This window comes from Anneissia japonica, unplaced genomic scaffold, assembly GCF_011630105.1.
Source record: "Anneissia japonica isolate Jap-2015-1 unplaced genomic scaffold, ASM1163010v1 scaffold287829_len2072220_cov186, whole genome shotgun sequence".
Taxonomy (NCBI): Eukaryota; Metazoa; Echinodermata; class Crinoidea; order Comatulida; family Comatulidae; genus Anneissia; species Anneissia japonica.
The window spans coordinates 1,504,826-1,526,774 of NW_022716075.1; the positions used below are offsets into that span (position 1 = coordinate 1,504,826).

A 21,949-nucleotide genomic window follows, 5' to 3' on the forward strand; every position below is an offset into this window, starting at 1 on the left:
ATGGAAGTATTGTTTACTCTATAAAATCAATTACCAGTATGTAATATATGTTAATATGAATATCACTTACTTTTAATAATGAGTAGAATAAAAGAATAATATGGATTTTAAATTATATCAATATGAACTATAAACAAATAAAAACAATGGGTTTTTAGATGTTACATTTTTTTTATAATAATAATAATAATAACAATAATAATAATAATAATAATAATAATAATAATAATAATAATAATAATAATACATTTATAATGCACCATCTATCTAGGTAAACCTATTCCGAGGTGCACACAAACATACTAAACATGGAATATAAAAAAACAACATTATAAAAATTTACAATGATAAAAACAATTATATATAAGAACACCGAGGTTGAAATTATTTAAAAAAAATATATATATAAGAACAAATTGAGGCCAAGTTAAAATTAAAAAAAAAAAAAAAATAACAAACAAAAATAATTTTTAAAAAATAATAAAAAATAATAGAAAAACCAACAAATCAAGCTACAGTACAATACTGTCACATACAGTAAAGTATTAATATTTAAAAAGGTTATATCAACATTCTATTCCATTAATGTTTACTGTATCAGATGTGCTGTAATCAAAAGTTCTATTAGAGAAGAACACAAGATACTCAGCTAAGCTTGTGTTCAAATGCATGTAGATTATATGATTCGTGTATGTTTGTTGCGTGCATTGTGTCTATTTGTGTATAGCTTATCTTAAGGTTACCAATATAAAAGCTTAATTATGCTTGTGTATACCTTTTCTTTTATCAGGGCTATTGCTTCGGTATTAATCAAAATCTTGTACTGATTGTGACTTGATAAATGAATAAATCAAATTGAATTGAATAATTTTAATATTTAATATAATAAATAAGAACTTAAATTTTGAGCCTGAAATTGGCAATAAATAAAGAATTACTGGTCTGACCAAAATTTTATTGGTTCTCATAAAAAAAAATTGTATTAGTACTACAATATTCAAGTTCATTATGGTGTTTGAAATGCAGGATGCTGTCATGAAGATTGTTTTCTTTGTATTCTGGATTGATACTGTATCTAGGTTCTTGAAACAGCCTTCAAACCTGGATCATCCTCATATCCTCAGTCTCTTGACCTTTCAACTTTTGAATACCAATTCTATCTTTATACAGTACAGTATACAACAATTATGAACTACGTTTTAAGTGGGTAGCCCTTTCAGCATGGCTGATATGGAGGGGTATACAGTACTTATAATAGAAAAATCAACAAGAAGACAGTATAAAATAATATTTTAGATTGATTCACTTTTTAAAAGAATACTGAGGCAGAAATTACTTAAAGCCCCATTCCCGGCAAAATTTCACTAAAAATTGACTTTTTTTTAGAAAATATGCATTTGCATTACTCCAATTTTTATAAATCATGGAAAAATATTGGCATGAATTTCAGTTTTACGCAAAAGAATAAAAAAAATGAGAAATACAGACTATTTCTCATAAAATATTACCATTTTCTCGACGAATTCATCGTTACTAGGCAAATTCAGAGGTTGTAGATCGCATCCACTGGAATACTCTCGCTTCTATTTATACTTCATACAGTCAATAAAGTGCGCCCTCTCTAATGAGATTAGTTTTTCTACTTCGCATCTCGCACAATGCGGTCGTTCGGTTAGGCTGAGATATGTTTGTTTAAGTGTCAAAATCTCAGTCAGAATCAGTTTTTTAACAAATTTGAAATAATTCCTGTGAAATATTATATTCACAAGTGTCAATACTAGCAACGGAAACTATCATGTCGGCTGTTTTTATGTGTGATAACAGAACCTAAATCGAGGTAAGGCTAGGCCTAGCCTAGCAGCATTGGATAGGCTAATGTTTTCGGCGCCTACGATATTTCTTCTCACGACCTATCACAAAATCAACATGAAAAATTCATCCGCATTTATTTTTTGTGTGGAACACAAAAAATCAAATTTAAGTCTTATTTTACATTTTTTTCATTCTTAGGAATGTCTAAATTCATTTAAACTAGCAATTATATTTATAAATCTTTATAACATTATACAAAAATTAGATTTTTCTTAAAAACTGAAATTTTGCCAGGAATGGGGCTTTAAGTTTAACAATAACAATAAAATTGCAAGTTGCTCAAACAATAACAAGAATAACAATAACAATAATTAAAAATGTATTTATAGCACATAATTTCAGATTTACATTTGTTCAAAGCGTTTACATAAAAAGATGATAAATACAATTATTAAAATAGGCAACATTATACAATAAAATTACAAAATTATTATGGAAAGAGACCAAAAAGGCGAAATGAATATTAAAACATTCAAATACTCAGGACCCCACGTCTGCCCCCCCCCCCACACTACACACACACAAAATATATTATATCACAAGCAACAATAAGTAAAAAAATAATACTGTAATACAAAATAATATAATATTAATTAATTTAAAAAATAATATTAATATTTTATGAAAGATAATATACAGTATAGTGCTATTCATGCTCTACAACAGTACACAAGTGTTTAACCCATGCATATAAATGTAGTTTTCCTATCATAATGTAGATAATTCCATATACAGTAATGACTACCCTACGAACCACTTTTTTGCAACTCCCAGAAGTATACTTGTTTTGTATAATTATTTTTTTCTAATTAAACACCAAAGCAGTTTAAAGACCAGGAAACACTCGGTTTTGAGAGTGACAAAAGACCTGTATCTCACTTCTTTTTTTTTTTTTTTTTTGGATTAAACTTTTGCTTTTATAAAGGTACTGTATTCTTCAAGATTGATGAACCTTAAATATTGACATTGCACATGAGTTTCAACAGGAAATCCAACATGTACGGATTCAATTACCTCTACAGTATAGGCCTGTTGTTTGCATTGTATTTGTAGAGAAGTTGGCCAAAAGAAATATGTTTTACATGCCTTCTCTCACATCCATTTTCTTTGGGCCTCATTGACTTTTTTCATTTTTTTTTTTTTTACACTCAGAAAAAAAATAATTGGAAAAGAAGCAACCTAGCTTCATAACTTCATAAACTATCAGACCTGTCAAGTCTCGACGCCACCTCTCAGTAAGTATAGTAAGTTACGTCTGATTGAGCAATCAGTGACAAGCTTACATAATGAAATTTTGTATGTTATATCAACGTCTGTACTTTCCTTAAGGTTTGTGACCTCAAGCCTAATTTTCAAAAAATGCCCAATCTCAAGCAAATCCAGAAGAAATCTCAAGCAAGCCAGTGAGACCCTTGACAGGTTTGAACTATGAATGGGATTATTCTGATGTACCGGTGTCGCAGCCTGACAAAACTCTGGCACCTGACTCAGGGAAGAGTAAACCAGTATTGGGATAACAAACAATATATTAAAAGCAAATGAGCTCAATCAAAACAAGTGTATTTTATATTTTCATACATCAGTTCCTGTAAGAACAATTTAAATATTTAAATATGCCTTTACACACTATATGCACAACCATGTGTTGGAGTGTGTTTTATAGCAATTTCCGAGAAAAAAAAAGGAAATAATGCTGCGTTCATTAGAACTTGTGAAAACTGATTTCACAACTTGTAACATGCAAGTACACAAGAAGAGTGCATTCATTTGACAAATGCTAAAAGGCTGCTGTCACTTTTGAAAAGTGTTCGGAAATAAAACATACAAAAAATCTTTTTTTCTAATCTGAAATAATATTACTTAAACAAATTGCAATAAATATGTTGGGTTGCAAATAAAACATACAAACAACACTCTTTTTTTTATCTGAAATAGTACTATTACTTAATAAACAAATTGCAATAAATACCTATGCTCATTGTGCATAGTTTGTGTTACACCCGCCATTTTCCACACTACTTGTGCAAATCGAGGAAGAAAATTCTTGTGTTTACAAGTTCACCAAATAGATAAACGCGTTTCACAAGTTGTAAACTGGGAAACACTAACTTCACAAGTTCTAACGAACGGAGCATTAGTGACCACTACCTCCCCATTACGGTACTTAAAACTTCAGATGATTTTGTTTTTGTAAAATTTGCCCTTATCAAAAGGTTTTATGAATTCCATACAGTTTTTGAATGTGTAAAATAATACAATTTCATAGTACAGTCCTGTTTTTTGAAATTGGTCATGAATATTTTTCCTTCTTGCCATACAGATATTTAAATCAAATATTAAACATAAACTTATTATTCAAAATATAATTAACTTAACAGTAATAAACATCTAACATTAATAGTAACATTAAAATTATTTAAACAGCTGTGAACATAAAATAATTTAAATAGAGTATTATCATGTATATTTTTCACTTTTAATTTTATTGTATAATGCATAGTTAACAACTGTTCAAAAGAAAATTAATGATTGAAAGACTATTAATATTTCCTAAAGAACCTTGAGCCTTCAGTACAATAAACAACAGACACTATTAACTTATAGGGCAAAAGAAAGGTAATTTTAAACCTTGTGCAGTAGCACTGACAAAGGCAATTATTTATTAGTGTAAATTAAATATAAAATATTTAGTATAAAATAATTAAGAACAGTACATTTCGTGCAGGTTTCCAATCTCATTTTTTGGACGTAAACCTAATGTTCAGGACGATCAAAGCAAAGATCTTAGGGTAATGTGCTGCATATGAGGATATTATTTCACAGACATAGCCTGGAGCCATACCATTTAATGATTTGTATAAAGAAGCAGAATATCTTGTGAATATGCAAATGATGGCAGTACTGTAGACACCAGTCATTAGAGAGCTCAACAACATAAAATCTGATAAGTTTTGTTAAATGATTTAATTATTAATGTAAAGGTAAATTTTTGGTGCGGTAGTAGTTAAAAATTGACTTAAAAAACTGTCAAAAATCATTGAAGAAGTACTTGGTTAAGCTCATTTATGAGGATCAAATAAAGTTATTAAATTTCAATACTGTATGTTTATACTATATAGACTCTGAATTTAATATTTCAGCTTTGAATAGAAAATCACAATATAAATAATTAAAAAAAAGAAACAGAGAGATACCATGTAAACCTAAAGGAGGCAGTTTATAAATAGTAGGCAAAATAAACAATGAAAATACAGGAAGTTAACACAGAAAAAGGAAGGTAGACACTCTACTTTATTTTTACAAGCAATAAGAAAGCAACAGTGGTCCTAAATTACCTGTACCTACTGTAATTTTAAATGTTTAAATTATCTGAGTTGTACAGTATTATATAATAAACACTTCATTATCGCAATGAACACATTAAAGTATACTTACCAGGCAATAATGTACAGTCCTGTCCTAACTGTATAACAAAGCCAACAGTAGTTCTGGATCACCTTTAACCTAAGGGGGACTGTCTCTCATTTAGATCACATCCAACAAAATGATAAACTCTATTGTTCCATAAAGGAAATAATATAAGACATGGTATAGTATACTATGCCTCAATATTTAGAAACAAATCTTAAATTTGTAAATACTGTACCATAAACTAGCTATATTATCTTTGAATTTCAAATATAAACCAACAGTAGTTCGCAACACTTTATTACTCCTTATGTTCCCTCTCAGATCAGTTGTTCAGACTTGCCAAGTATCTTGTTTCGTTTCCTCCAGTAAATGATGCTTTCTCTAGAATATTTATGGAATTAAACTATGGCAATGCTTTTGAACTCCTGAGCAAACATCAAACAATAACAATGAGCTATCAGCTATTCAAACACCTTTGCTATTATGCCATCAGTATCACCTGCTATGAGTCATTAACATTAGCCAAATTTCCTCAACTTTTAATTCAGCATTATCTACACCAGCCTACAACTTAACAATGTTGATCTTTAATATAATTCCAGTATCTATGTACACATACCTTTGGTACTGGTGGTACTCAGGCCATTAATTAATACAATGACGCAATAAGATGGTACAGTACATACCTGTACAATTACTGTACACTAACAACTCCCTGCTGTACAGTACAAACTAAAAAATCAATGTACTTTTATGCATTAACAAGAGATAAAACAAATTTAACATACCTGGTATCCTCTAGTGGTTTTAATACAATCTTCTATTTCCTATATGGTGTTAACTATCTTTCTATTTCCTATGCTAAAGCAAGTTTTTTCAATTAGTGTATAGATTTGAAATTTGTTAGCAGCTGGTTGATGACAATTTATGGGATTGGTTGTGAGAAACAAAAGCATCATGTGCAGAGTTAACAACAACATTATTAAAATTTAAATGTGTATTACTGTACGTTCGTCCATGGACCTGGTTTTACACACCTCCAAAAAAAAAAAAAAAAAAAAAAAAAACAATTAAGAAAATTTCCGATTAAAGTAGCAATACACTTTATTACTCCTTATGTTCTCTCTTAGATCTCTGTTGTTCAGACTTGCCAAGTATCTTGTTTCATTTCCTCCAGTAAATGATGCTTTCTCTAGAATATTTATGGAATTAAACTATGGCAATGCTTTTGCTCCTGAGCAAACATCAAATGAGCTATCAGCTATTCAAACACCTTTGCTAATATGGACCTGGTTTTACACACCTCCAAAAAAAAAAAAAAAAAAAAAAAAAAACCAATTAAGAAAATTTCCGATTAAAGTAGCAAAACACTTTATTACTCCTTATGTTCTCTCTCAGATCTCTGTTGTTCAGACTTGCCAAGAATAACAAAAATAAAAACTTTACTGCGCACACATACATTTAAAATACTGCGTAACTGAACTGTCTGAATAACCCAAAGTGACCAAAAAATAAATAAATTGTTTGTTTGCCCTCTTCCACCCGCTCCTAACTCACTGAAAATAATAGGGGCAGAAAAACAAAAAAAAACTTTAAAAAAAAAATTTGTTCAGCTATTTTTCTTTACAAGTAAAAAAAAAATGTGAGTGAACTTACCTTAATTTTTTGTCACATGCCCTACAAATTAGTCTACAGTTATTGTCTGATGTAAGATATTGCCATTCTAGGCAGGTCCTCTGTGGATCATTTTTATTCAGATGAGTATTTAAAAAAAAAAAAAAAAAAATTTCCACCCGCCCCTTTTCATCATTTAAAAAAAAGAAGGGCAAAAAAAAATCATTCAGATTACTGTTTTTTTAAAGTTGATTTTTGTTAGACCTTTGTTTAATATTCCATCGCTCATATCACAAATTATTTATAGCATGATGAAAGTAGATTATGTTAGCTCGTGAAAACAAAAAAAGGACATTAAAATACACGCTGTTGTTGACAGATTTTTTGTGTGGTAAAGAATAGAAAATTCCTTGACATACACGCTTGTTTTGATACACTTTTTGTTTTCGCAAACTAAACATAATCTACTTCCATTGTGTAAGTTTATGATGTAAGTAATGATTTTTAATGATTAAGCCTTGTTAGTATTACAAGTGAAATGTTAAAGTGGAAGGTAAATATTTTATTTTTTAACCCAAAAAATTGTTTAGACTAGTATTTACAAAAAATAAACTTTAATTATCATTTACACTTGAGAGACAAAACCCATCTGTAGTTTAATTATAACTACTCATGCTACAGGATCACTAATTTTCGCACCAATCAACGACTCCCTAATTTTCCTAACAGTATATTTTAACTGACGGTAGTTTATGTGCCCACCATAGACTGGAACCACCTGACCATGAAGCTTTGGGTCTGAAAGTTTAGCCTCAATGCATACCTCCCTGAACTGAAGATTGCCATGCCACATGGAAGTACCAGAGCTCTGGCTTGAGAGTAGATGCACCAATATATGAACTTCCACAAGACCTCATGCATGACCAAAGTTCTGAATTCTCCCACCTGGAGAGGAGAGGGAATCCTGCAGTGTACTAAAGGATACAATTTAACAATTAATTTCTATTTTAAAAATCATACTTACCTAATCCACTAATTTAAAAAAAAAAAAAATCTTCAGTTTTCAATTTGTTTACAGCCATAACATTATTTTGAATAAAAAAAACCCAAAATATTTTTGAGAAGCAATTAAAAGTTAAGCCAGAATGGACAAGAAACTGCAATAGTAATGTTTGCTTATAAACAGAACACAAATAAAATTAGGAATATAGAGTAAGACTGTCATCCAATCACATAGAGCTCTGGGTTTGAAAGTGGATATGCATATGTTATATACGTGTATATGTGTGTATGTGCATGTGTATATGGGTGTATGGATACACATACATGTTCATGATTTTGGTGCTTTTTCTTATTTTTTACTTGATTTTTGTAATTCCTGTTTTAATTTTGATTTCATTTTTTATTAGTTTACATTTCCAAAATTTAAGCTCATACTGTAGTTAACAACTTTTTGAGTTAAGCTACTGGCTTTCCTTTTTTTTTGCATTCCTGGTTAATTTTCTTTTCTTTATATGATTTGTTTTTGTATTGGTTGTTGTTACTTTTGTATCTTAGGGCCCATTCGAGCGAAAAACACAAACCGTATTCCGGTGAATTCACCGGTTAATCGCGCCGAGCACACAGCGGGTGGTCCACCGTTCGAGCAAATTTTAGCTCATGTCGAATACCGTGTAACGAAACTATTCTGGAAGTAATTTTGTAAGGTCATTCAGAAAAACCAATCCCATCAACCTATTCTTTGTTTACTTCTGCTTGTTTAAACGATACGCGGGAACGATTTGTATTGAAGTTTAATTCTCTGAATACTGTACTGTAATGGTAATTTTACAAATTGAACGTGTAGCTATGGTACTAGCCACCATTATGGCTACAATGATGCAATGTTATGTGGATGGATTTACTGTCCAATCCAACCTTGATTTCGCCATGAACATGAGGAGGCGAAGAAGAGCGCGACGACAGCGGGTACTTACTGTGGACGAACCATTTGGCAAAGCAATTAAGGTTGATTTATCATCGTCTCCGGCTCCAAGGCCATCTCATACACGGAATTCTACCCAGCAATTTGGTGGTCAAAATTGTCACGGATAATCCAGATGGTAAGGTAATTAGGCGCGTGACCGAGCGGTTTTAGAAAGTGTGTACCGGTGAATTAACTGGAAAATCGCACAGATATTTTTTCGCTCCAACGGGCCCTTAGTTGTTATTGTTGTTAGACCACACCACAAGAGTTGTGTGTGCCACCATTCTAAAGGTGAAGTGTCAATAAATAAATAAATAAATAAATTTGCACATTCTGACCTTGGGTGGACTCTGATAAGCCCAAGGTCAGTCAGACTTGAAATTTCTTGCTTCCTGGACCAATCATACAAACAAGATGATGTCAATTAAACACAAATCCTGTCTAATACCCGATTCACACGTGAAGTTAAATTTAACAAAAAGTAACAAATTGTAACCGAGCGATCTCCCGAGTTATTCCTACCGAGATAAAAAGCATTCACACGCGTCTGTAAGGTAATGCCAAGGTCGTGTAAAATTTATTCAGTGTTTATTCAATGAATCATTTTTTTCCCCTACTGCGATATAGGTCTAGCCTAGGCCTAGTTGAGAACCCCTGTCACAGATGGACTGTTGAACTCACCATCACAGTAAAGTTCACAAAGAACTGCTGTACTACTACTACTAAACTAGGCATAGCTTCCAACGTTTCTGTCGACTCTTGATAATACTAGTAATAGTACTAACACCATCCCGACGTTCATTTTATGTATATCTTCTTCTTCTACTATTACTAATTAACATCAATAACAAGGGTAATTCATCGCAGCGCTGCACTGGGTAATAAAAAGAATATACAACCGTTAGTTGGCGTCCTACACAGGCATGACGTTTTTACGAACGGGACTTTGCTCTCTTGTTCTATTTATACTCTTTGATGTTATTTCAGAAAACAAATATTATTTGTAAATTTAAATTTAGTTAGCAGATGTACAGTACTAAGCTGGGGTTTCTCAACTATATCACAATAGGGGCCAAAATTGTTCATTGAATAATTATAAAGGTCCAGGGGAAGAAACTATGGGGCGTAGCGACATCTGAGTGCCGCAGGTGCAAGCCGAGGGAGGGTTTGGGAGGGGGTGTCCCCTTCCCAAATTAGACATTTTTTAAAATAATAAGCTTCTAGATGCTCATATAGGGCATGTTGACCTAAGAAAGTTACGCTTGTGTTTGGTAATGCAAAAGTCAAAATGTTATAGGCCTATATCACACAATGGGTCATCGGTAATGCAGTACAGATTTCTTTGCTGTTTGCTGTAATAGTCTTCAGATTTGATTGATTAAATCGCTGCAATTTGTGGGGCAATATACAGGTCTAGTCGGCAAAAAAGAATGCAAAATTATTAAGGTTAAAAGTTCAGGCCCAAGCCTAGGCCTAACAGAAAATATTATTTTCAGATTGTTCTCGCGCACCGCATAACAGGGTTGAGAACCCCTGCACTAGGCCTAAGTAGATTCTTCAGCATGATTTTAAAAATGTAGTATCCCAGTGGGAGTAAGTGACTAATAGTAATTAAAAAGTAATTGTAAATCTATTTAATTAATATAGCATAGGATTTAATGAGTTTATTATGTGTTTGTAGCCAGGTTTGTATGTCGTCTAGTCGTGGTGTAAAATTTTCATCACAGACTTACAAGAAAAAAAACAACCATAAATGTTTTAATCTCAAATCTTCTTAAAATAGGTCTATTTACACAGTATGGGGTTGCAAACAGTACGATGCTTCGCCTTTCAAAATAGTGAGATGGGGAATGATGATGGTTACGGAAGAGCACACCAGCCAACGAGAGGGGAGTCAGCAGTGGTGCTCAGAAAGTGTTGTTTGGTGCCAAGATAAAGAAGCATCGTATAATGATTAGCACACAACTATGCAAAAATATTATTTTAGAAGATAAGTGTAAGAAAAGGCCCAGACTGTAAAGTGCACTATAGTCTACAAGGTTTGATGAGTTGTACTATTAAAGCATATATTCTTGAATTCCTGTGTAACAAAATACTGGGTTGCTAAAATTTGTTTATGTTTGCAATGTGAACTAGACCATTGGTATCTAATTCGGTTCCCAAGATCCCCTAACTTGACAATTATTACAGCAGAAAATATAGCAGTTACACATTTAGGGGTTTAGAAAGTTATTACTCTGTAGGGGGCAGTAGCCACAAAAAAAACCAGGCCCTCATAAAAAACAACAAAATTTAAAAGACAGCAATGTACTTTAACACTGCTCAATTAGTACAATGTACAGTGTACAGGTATTGCTGTATTAAGTACTTTGACATTCTTGTTTTCTATTTTGATTTAATGACCTTTGTTTACTAGGGTGTCATTGTAATGCAAATCTGTCATGACTGAGTACAGTACCATAACCAGCAGAAATTATGCAATCACAAAAAAAATGACAGCAGGATAGTAAAAAGATAACAAATCTTGAGAAATATATCACAGTGCAACAGTTAGCTAATGTACAGTACCCATCTACAATAGGAAAATAAATTCTTACCTTTGGTATTAGAACATTTATGAGTAACCACCCTCTTTTCCACTTTTTTGCCAAAGTTCTTAAACATTCAAAAATCTGTATTTCATTAACCGTTCCAAGTTTTTCGTTAAGCACCCTTTTTGCATCTTAGAAAAATCTGTTGTATTTTTGTACAACAAAGCCTATCAAAAAAATGTTTTTCCTCCATAACCTGGCTTTAATAATTTTGTGGAAAAATCAATTGTTCATAAAGAGAAGTATATTGTGTATATGGTAAGATATATTTTGACAGTTCAAATCAAATGACGTCATAATACACTTGTATGTGATTTGAACTTTGCCCTGATATTTATAATACACTATAATCTGTCTATTTAAAAAAAATCAGTTCACACTGAAGGAGTTAAGAAACGAAGTTTAAACTTTCTACTTACAATGATGATATGTGTATCTGTATACTGGTATATATTTCATAATTAATAAATGTCCACGGGGTCATCCGGCCGGTCAAGGTACGGGGTATTTTTAGGGTAATAGTCCTGTTTGGGAACCCATCATACCTTCATTATTGCTCTAATTACCTTGCAAACTTTTAAATACATAGTAGTATGAGCATATTCATCACAGGTTCAATTTGAACTTCCTTACTTTAAAGAATGATAAGATACGGCCCTCCGAAAAAGCGAAAATCTATTTTTGCACAATGCTTTGGGAGATTTTTGGTGGCATATAAACATTCTAATGAAATGCTACCCAAATTTGAATGGTATTTCCTGAAGAGGGGCCAAATATCAGTCTATGTACAATTTTCAACTTCTTATCTTCCTTATTCCAGGAGGTATAGCTTCGTAAAAACCGTACATGGGTCACATGGGCATGGTGGTTGAATTGAGCCGGAATGACCCATGAACAATTGCTTTTTAGCTTTTTATTGTCGTTATCATTGCTAGTATAAACAGGCTTCACACTATGTTTATAATACCTCCATTATCTTGAATATAAGCAAGACCTTCAGTCTGATACATAATTTTGCTTTCTATGACAGGTGAAAGAGTTTGTTTTTTGACAATTTTTTACCAAAAAAATTAAATATAAACATGATTTCTGCCTTCAGTTTGATATATAATTTAGCATTCTCTGACAAGTAGTGAACAAGATCATTTCTTTTTTGCAAATTTGTTTTTACCAAAAATGAGTGAAAATAATATTTTCTCTATTTTTGTCAATTTACACCATGTTTGATTAAGACCTATTATATTGAATATAAACATTCAAGACCCTTGCCTTCAGTTTGACACATAATTTAGCTTTCTATGACAAGTGATTAACGAGATAGCTGGCTTCTTAAATTTTTTACCGAAAATGAGTAAAAATCACTATTTTCTTTATTTTTGCAAACTTATACCATGTTTATGATTAAGACTTATTGAATATAAACATGACACTTTCCATCAGTTTGATATATAATTTAGCTTTCTTTGACAAGTGGTTAATGAGATAGTTTTTTTATTATTCATTATATTGATTATATACATGACCTTTGCCCTTAGTTTGATGCATAATTTATTTTTTCACTCATTTTTGGTAAAAAAATTAAAATACTGCTATCTCGTTAACCACTATCTCGTTAATAGAAAAAATAAATTATGTATCAAACTGAAAGCAAAATTATGTATCAAACTGAAGGCAATAGTCTTGCTTATATTCAAGATAATGGAGGTATTATCATAAACATGGTGTGTTGTGAAGGCCTGTTTATACTAGCAACAATTAACAACAACAATAAAAAGCTAAAAAGCAATTGATCATATAGAAAATAAAAGAAATAAAAGAAGTTTTCACACTAGCATGATTTGATAACTTATTTTCACAAATCAAAACAAATTACGTCATATCATGGGAAAGCGATAAAATCGTAGTACTTTAGTAATAAAACAACTTTATCATTTTCCCATGATTTATGACACCATTTGATTTGAATTGTCAAAATATTTTTTATCGTATACAATAAATTAAAATTGTTATCAAATCATGCTAGTGTGAAAACTTCTCTTATTTATTTATCTTATCTATTATTATCTCCTATAAATTATTATCTCTTAATATTATTTCTTCTTATTTTATTTATTTTTTAAAATTTTTATTGGATCAACTGCCGATATCATACAATACGAGCATATCACAGAATCGATGACTGCCCCCCAAAAAAGGGCCCCAGTCTCAGAAAGAAACAGTTCCCTCAGTCCCATCGTTACACCACTGACCTCACTGTTAGTTAAATAAATTTTGAAAAAATATGGAAGGGCGTCTACAATACAATACAATACACAGCCTCAAGCTCAAGGCTAGGCACAATAATTAAAAACATTGTACAGCAACTGGAGTCCAGTAGGACAGACTGCACCGCCGCAGGAAAGGCCACGTACCATCACAGCCCCACTCTAGTCTCTGCTCTGTCTGGTCCTGGACCAGGATGAATTAAACATCCAGACTAGCCTAACTAATCCTTATCTAGGTAGTATCTACTGATTATTGTACCTTTCTATTAAACATACTTACGAAATATTATGTTGTCTAGAATCGAAAAACAACATATATAAAGAACTTCTACTAGGAGGTGCAATCCATTCAAGAAATAAATTGTAATACACGCACAAGGCAAAAATTTTGTTTATAATTTGTTGTACTGATCGACTTTCTTCTTGGACAAGTTACTTCCTACTTATAAAAAGCTGATCTGATTGGCTTATTGAATCCAATGACAACATTGTCATCCAATCGAATTAACTGGAAGAAGATCTTGAGCTGAAATGGCGCAGCATTTTGAACAGATGAGAGCCATTCTAAACATTCGCGAGGAGTGAGTAGTTATCGTATCCCATTGAATGCGGCGACGGTGCGGTAGCTGCGCCTCATATGAAAACATTAAATATTTTTAAAAGGTAGGTCTTTATGCGAATTCCCTTACATAGAGTCTTCATGAATTAATCGCTTGAGCGTACAACTAGTGTGGGGACTACCATAGCATACATAGGCTTGCCTTTTAGGGATGATAGGCCTAGATAGAGACGAACTCTAAGCTAGGCTACTCAGGCCTACTCTACAGTATTACTACTACTAGGTTAGTGAGACTGCTAGTCTTACTTAGGCCCCACAGGCTACTACTATTACTATAAGCGAACTTTAGTGTAGGGCCTAGGCCTACTTCTAGGAGCCCAGGCCAGGTCCAAAGCTCCAGACTACCTACACAAACAACAGACTGTCACTAGGCTAGGCTAGTTAGTAGGCCTAGACCAGGCCTAGTTAGCTGGCCCTGGAATAAAATTGTTTTGAAGCCTATAGTACTAGTCTAGGGGCCTAGGCCTACTACTACTACTACTAGGCCTAGCCTCGGGTGTTTATGAAACTTCTTCAAGAAGGTTGATTCCCTGCAGCAGTGCTGGGAGACATAGGCCTAGGCCTACCATACCCATACACAAGCATGGTAATATTAATAAATAATGATATTTTAAAATATGCAAATAATGAATGTTTATGAGTGCAATGGGAAGAATATTTGCTTTCTAGTCAAAACGGCAATAAGTTAAAATGACAATGACCAAAACGGGATATGACCGGTTGAGCCGCCGACAAGTTGAGCCGCCGGTAATTTCTATGGAACGCCAAGGGCGTCTCTCAGTGAATGTAGTGCGTCTCTCAGTGAAAGTAGTCGGCTTGCCCCGGATACCAGCTACATATTCATCCCATGGCCCACAGTCTTGTCAGTTGATTTGCTCGTATTGCCGTTCGTGATGTATAAGTTGTGTAATTGAAAATTAGAATTTTTATTTTTTTTTGTACTACATTTTTATAAAAATAAATGAAGTTGTATAATTGCAAAATCTTATTAAAAATGTAATTTTATGTACTACATTTTTATAAAAATAAATGAAGTTGTATAATTGCAAAATCGTATTAAAAATGTGTTCATTTACGTTTGGTTTGCGGCGTATTTCAATTAACTTATTCGTTATTTGTACTATTTTGTTAAATTATTTAATTAAATTATTTATTATATGTAAGTTTAACAAATAGTACAAAAATAAAAATATATAAATTATAAAACCATATTAAATACTGTATAACAACATAGGCCTAACACATTTAAATTTATTGTTTATAGTCATGCAAAATCCTATTAAAAATGTAATAACTTGATTATTTTTTACGTTTGGTTTGCGGCGTATTTCAATTAAATTAACCATGGAAGATAAAACAAAAATAATTAATAGACTATTAATTAAAACAGTAATAAGTAAAATTGGTAAAACCAATTTGATTTTAAATAGACAGATGACTATAAACAATAAATTTACATGTGTTAGGCCTATGTTATTATACAATATTTACTATGGTTTTGTAATTTATATATTTTTATTTTTGTACTATTTGTAAAACTTATATATCATAATGATAAGAATGTATAGAGTTTTTGTTTTTACTATCTGGCAAGCCGACTGAATTAGACAGATGACTATGAACAATAAATTTAAATGTATTAGGCCCATGTTATTATACAGTATTTACTATGGTTTTGTAATATATATATTTTTATTTTTGTACTATTTGTTGAACTTATATACAATAAATGATAAGAATGTATGGAGTTTTTTTTTTAACTATCTGGCAAGCTGACTGAGCAAATACTCACAAAATTTAAATTAAAACGATAGAAAGAACAAGTAAATAAATTGAAATACGTCCCAAAAATATTTAATAAATAAGTGCAAAAACCGAGTATTAGATAAATTGAAATAATTGAGTAAATATACTGAAATACATCCCAAACAACAGTACCAAGAACGAATAAGTTAATTGAAATACGCCGCAATTAACGCACTACATTCACTGAGAGACGCGCTTGGCGTTCCATAGAAATGAACGGCGGCTCAACTTGTCGGCGGCTCAACCGGTCATAATCCACCAAAACGGCAACACTTTTAAAATTTTTTACCAGAATGGCAATCCACTAAAACGGCAATAAACCAAGACTTTTAGGTGCTAGTATAACTTATATTTACCTCGATTTGATGGTTTTATTTTACTGTGTCACTAATACAAAAACATTAAGACTCAAATAAGATTAACAAACCTTTCTGATTCAATATTTATTTTGGTTTAAATCATCAGTTTATTTCACATCATCAAAATATTGTACAAAACAAATAAAATTCGCACAAGGCAGGACAACAAACAAAATATAACAATAAAATATGATCCAAGGATGGCCTATAAAGTTGTCTGAAGTGAAAATTTAATTTCCAATGTGATCTAAATCTATGTAGATGCTCATCAATGCCTGTTCAGCATCTAGATGAGGGCAGGGGCTTGAGATGATTCAACCATTACACTGGGGTAACCTCCTACTTGTCTTGAAAGATGTACTGGGTTCTTTATAGTGCACATGAGTCATTGTGTACACTGGAGCCATAGGCGACTGCTTGGCCATTTGACTCGCCTACATGGTCCTACATAAAACCAACTATAAACATGAAAATGTACAACGATAAGGTATGGTAATAATTTAAATGTATTAAACAAAAATTTAAAATACAGAGGCTAAAAAAATGAGGCTAAAACTATTTTTGTCATAAAAGTAAAAAATGCGAAAAAACAACAACAATAATAATAATAGGCCTAATAACAATAAAACAAATTAAATAATAACAGGATTGGGGGAAACAATATAAAAGCAGTAAACATTCAAATAAATAAAACTTTCAAATACAGACAAAATGAGGTGCTCTAAACAATTCGTCATGTACAGTAGAACCTCGATTTTACGTACGGTACGCGACCGGAGGGCGTACGTAAATCGGGGGATTCGTAAAATAGAGGTTGGGTTAAATTTGTGGTAACATTTGACATAATACGTATGTAACGCTCAATATACGTATGTATGAACGAACGATGCTACCTAGCTAGGCTAGACCTATCCTCTAGGCCTACGAATAAAACCATGTGTTTAGTGTTTTTATTCATCACTTTACGATGTCATAATAAAGTGTTCAAATAAAACCATGTGTCTAGTGTATTAATTCATCACTTTATGTCTTTTATTTAACTATTAGAACATGAAAATATTGTAAGATTACCTATACGACAAAGGTATAACTTGGGAATTCCCCTTCATGCCTATTCTAAACAACAGAGCTGTGGTGTTGTCTGGGCCTGTTGAGATAAACTAAACCCATGTGCACTGGGCGAGCCAACCAATTAGCGTTCGTGTACGTGAAACAGCAAAACCATGTGCACTGCACTGGGCGAGCCAACCAATTAGCGTTCTTGTACGAAACTATGCCTACTCAGCTTTGTGTAGAAAATTAGACAAGACAAGTTTTTCCATGGTTTGCCACACGAAGCTAGGGAGGAAAGCAATTATTTTGACCACCATCGGTAGTTGTTCATCTCACTCAGTTCACATGGTTTTAGATTATAACAACCCGGTATTAGACTCAATCAACGTTGCTGTTTAATGAAAATACGTTGCATTTTATGGTTTGTTTATTGTAATAGTTTATTGTTATAGTCTTTTTACTTATGGTTGCTATGAAAAGGGCCGTTTGTTTTGAATATTTTCGGGGTTTTTAATGACGTCATCGTCGATACGAGGTGTAAGTAAAACCGAGGGTTCGTATAACTGGGGTACGTAAAAACGAGGTTCTACTGTATGTGTAAAATAATGCGATTAAACATTAAAAGTGGAAAAAAAGCCCATGGCAATATTCGATTTGTCTGACAGATGATCGGGCCAATTTCAAGACGATTTGGACAATGATGAAACTGCAACCTGTGCACGGCGGCGCTTGCTCTTGGCATTGATTTTGCTCCTTTGCCATTTTGGTCTTTGCCTATTGCCATTTTGGTACTTATCATTGCCGTTTTGGTCATTGCCATTTTGGTTCATTGTCGTTTTGACCTGCTACCAAATATTTTCATGAGTTGAAAGATTTCCATTCAAATAGATTGGTTCGGCCTAGGCCTAGCTAACCTGGCCTAGGCCTATCCCCAATGGCTATGCTAGAAATCTGTCATCGCTTTTCGGAAAATAAGAGCCGAATTCTGCACAAATTTTGCGCAAGTTTGAGCTAGTTTTTGAGATATAATAATCCACGCATTTAAAATACTTTACAGCTGTTTACATCTAAACAAAATCTCCAATACTTTGCACACTGCAAGAGTATGAGAAAGGGTATAGGTGGCATGACATCATTTCATGGACTGAACCCTCCGGGAAAAATCAGTCCCGCGTCTTTTAACCAATCAAAAGATTGAATTAGTTTAAAGTCATTTCGTATATATACCTGTAGACAACGTGCAATTGACGATTTGGATGGAAAAAAAATGCATGGTAGAACAAAATTTCAATGCTGAGCGATGAAATTGGCAAAATAACTAACGTCACATGGTACGAAATCAACCAGTCAAATGACTGGGATCTATTTAGGTGTGTTATAATATATAATAATATTTAAGTAAATAGGGGTCCAAAACACTCTGGTCCTACAGTATTTTTGGCTGTTTACTTATAGTATGTTTACTTTTTAGCTGTTTCTTATCAAATTTTCATCTCTACTCAATTTTATTGAGTATCAAATTTCTTATTCGCACGATCAGTTTGCAACAAAGCCACCGCAATTTCTGATTTTGTTCTGGAACACGATTATGATGTAGTTGTAATAACGGAGACGTGGCTACATGCTGACGATCGAGTTATTGAAAATGCTTTAACACCTAGTGGATATACGTTTACCCATACGCCGAGGAATCAAGGAAGACGTGGAGCTGTCTCTTATACACATCTAGACCTAGGCCTAAAAGTAGGGGTTACTGTAGGCAATGCCTAATAAGTTGACAGATCAAAGTATTCTTTCTTAATTGACTTGTTAATTTAATGCAGAATTATGCACCACACCAATTATTCAAACTTTAATCAATCAAGTTATCATATGAATTTCTTCTGCAGATTAACTCAACATGAATGATTGCACAGAAGAAGGCAAGGCGATTGCAACTGACACGATAGCGTGCCTTACTAATCAGGATGACTGTCAGAATTTAGAACTAACATCACAAATCTGGCAGCAAATTGAAGCCCATAGGCAGTCACAAGAACAGAAAATCAAACAAGACATCAAAGGTATTATTGAAATGAGGTGATAAACAAAATATAACATAAAAAAGGCTAGGATTTTTTAACAAGGCTACAAAATGCCTCATCATGGTTTGTTTAATACCCATAAAATACAATTCATCTTCACACTTCTCAAACTAAACTTGTCAGTTTTATAAATTAAAATGTGAGATCTAGGACACAAGGAAAATTAGAATGCTAAGTGTTGAAGTGCTTAGTGTTGAAGATAGGATATTTCTCAGCTTACATACGTGATATCTTTCATACATTTCTCAATTAACAGTTTTCTGTTTTCATGAAAAACTAAATCATTTTGAGCTCACTTGGAATAATCATAAATTTAAAAAAAACATTTAAACAAATCTATAAAGCCTGGTTCTGACAAGAACCCTAGTATCCGGAGCGGGCGCTAACCGTTAGCACCTGTGTGAGAACGCCTGATCGGTTAGCGCTAACCGTTAGCGTATCCGGATACCGCTAACCAGATACCGCTATCGGTTAGCAAGTGAGCACGTTTCTATCATCAACCAATCACACGTATGCGTTTACAATTTCCAGTCTCTTATTGGCCAGTGATTCGATCATCATATTTTTTGTATCCTGTGCTGTGTTAGTAGGCTACTCTGTATACAGGTGTTGTCAAAATGTAATGACATATAAATTTGCTATAGTGCATAAACAAGGTTTCAATGCACTGTTAGTGAAACAGAATTAAAATTTTGAAAAAAAAAGATGTGTGTTAAGACGGTTATTGAAAATGTTGAAGGAGAATTGCGAACTTCAAGAGGCAGGGAATTCCATATTAATGGCGCAGCAACAGACAATGCTCCCTCACCATAAGATTTTAATCTACTAGTATGGAGTGTGAAGAACAACTGTGCTGGTGGTAGATCTGTGTGAACGACTGCACTAATTAGACCTGGTGAACTCAATTTTCAATGTAACGAGGAGCAAAGCATATTTTGATAGCAAGAATGAATAGAAATATTGTAAATCACTGGCCAGACTAGGAAATTTTGTTTTGGCAAAAACAGGTGACATGCCTAAACATGGTCATGATGACATCACATTATGACCATATATAGGCACATTATGGCTATATACAGTATGGGACAGTTTTTTCTCCCAAGAAAATTTGAGTCATACAGCAAGCAGGAAAAAAAATCACAATTTGGGAATCCAGTTTTCTCTATTTTTTCCCAATGTTTATTAGATAGATAAAAAAAGAATAACACCACTGTTGTGTTTATGTACATAGGTTTATTAGCTCTGAAGGAAGAACGAGAGAGTGAACTTGTAGATGAAGAATCTAATGCTGAATACCAGAGAGAGAGGGCTGAAATCAAATCCCAGATTGACCAAGTTTCAACACAGAAAGCTGGTGTGGAGCAGGAATTAAAATATCCTTTTATGTTTAGTTTACATGCTTCATTCCATTGCTCTATTTTTGAAACATCTTTTTTTTATTTTAACATTTTAAATATCTATCACTGCCATTAAAATGATTCATTGTAACACCTAGAGCTGTAAATCATAAAAAAATATTTCAGTTTTAGTTCACATACCTTGAAACAACCTTAATAGTTTTCCAGCCTAATTGATGAGTTTATGTATAGGAACATTATGACCTTGTTAATTGGCAATTTGAAAAATAATTTGCTGGTTTTCCAGATCCATTTCTAATCCTGCAAATCCAGGATTATTATTAACCTGGAACTGACCTTTGTTCTTACTATTGGAAGTGAAAAAAATTAAAACAGAAGAAACTTAGCTGAGTTTTGTATTGTCTCACCATATTGATAGGTAAAGTATTCTCTAATCATCAAAAATGTTAAGAAATGTGCACAATTATGCCACACATATACCACAAAACAATAGAAATTTAACACATTTTTTCATGAAAAAAGAATGTAAGAGATTTAGTACCATGTATCCTTGCATATAAGACAAGGATTAAAATAGCAAATTACGATAAAAAAGCAGGGGTTCGTCTTATACGCACAACGCATTATACACATTTTTGATCTTGAAATCATGTCCATCTTATGTGCGGATCAATCATAACATGCAAATTTTCTACTGAATTGAAGCTACTAGCTTAGTATGAATAAACTCAATTTTAAATGCAGGGAAATAAGATTTTTATGAACATTTAAAAGCCCATAAAATGGTTTTTGGAAGATTAGATTACCATAAAAAGCAGCAAAAAATAGGATTTCCGACAGTGAAACAGAGAGTCGTCTTATTCTCCCGACATACAAAAATTGCCGAAAATCTTCTCAAGCTCGGGGGTCGACTATACACGGATTGCCTTATATATGCAAGAATATACGGTAG

General features: G+C 32.7%; 2 protein-coding genes across 2 annotated transcripts in view; one reads left to right on the forward strand and one right to left on the reverse strand.

Annotated features, from left to right (window-relative positions):
• Window positions 1-14,157, reverse strand: part of LOC117109584 (phospholipase D1-like) — a gene marked incomplete in the record, with an annotated part of 59,822 nt that extends 45,665 nt beyond the window's left edge. Inside the window, 1 exon segment of the mRNA XM_033251957.1 lies at window positions 13,999-14,157. Within this exon segment, the coding sequence (XP_033107848.1) occupies window positions 13,999-14,033 (35 nt within the window).
• A 75-nt stretch (window positions 14,158-14,232) lies between these two features.
• Window positions 14,233-21,949, forward strand: part of LOC117109589 (kinetochore protein spc24-like) — an 11,757-nt gene continuing 4,040 nt past the window's right edge. Inside the window, exons 1-3 of the mRNA XM_033251965.1 lie at window positions 14,233-14,381; window positions 19,445-19,618; window positions 20,871-21,012. Coding sequence (XP_033107856.1) covers window positions 19,456-19,618; window positions 20,871-21,012 — 305 coding nt within the window. The 5' untranslated portion in view covers window positions 14,233-14,381; window positions 19,445-19,455. The remainder of the gene's footprint in view (window positions 14,382-19,444; window positions 19,619-20,870; window positions 21,013-21,949) is intronic.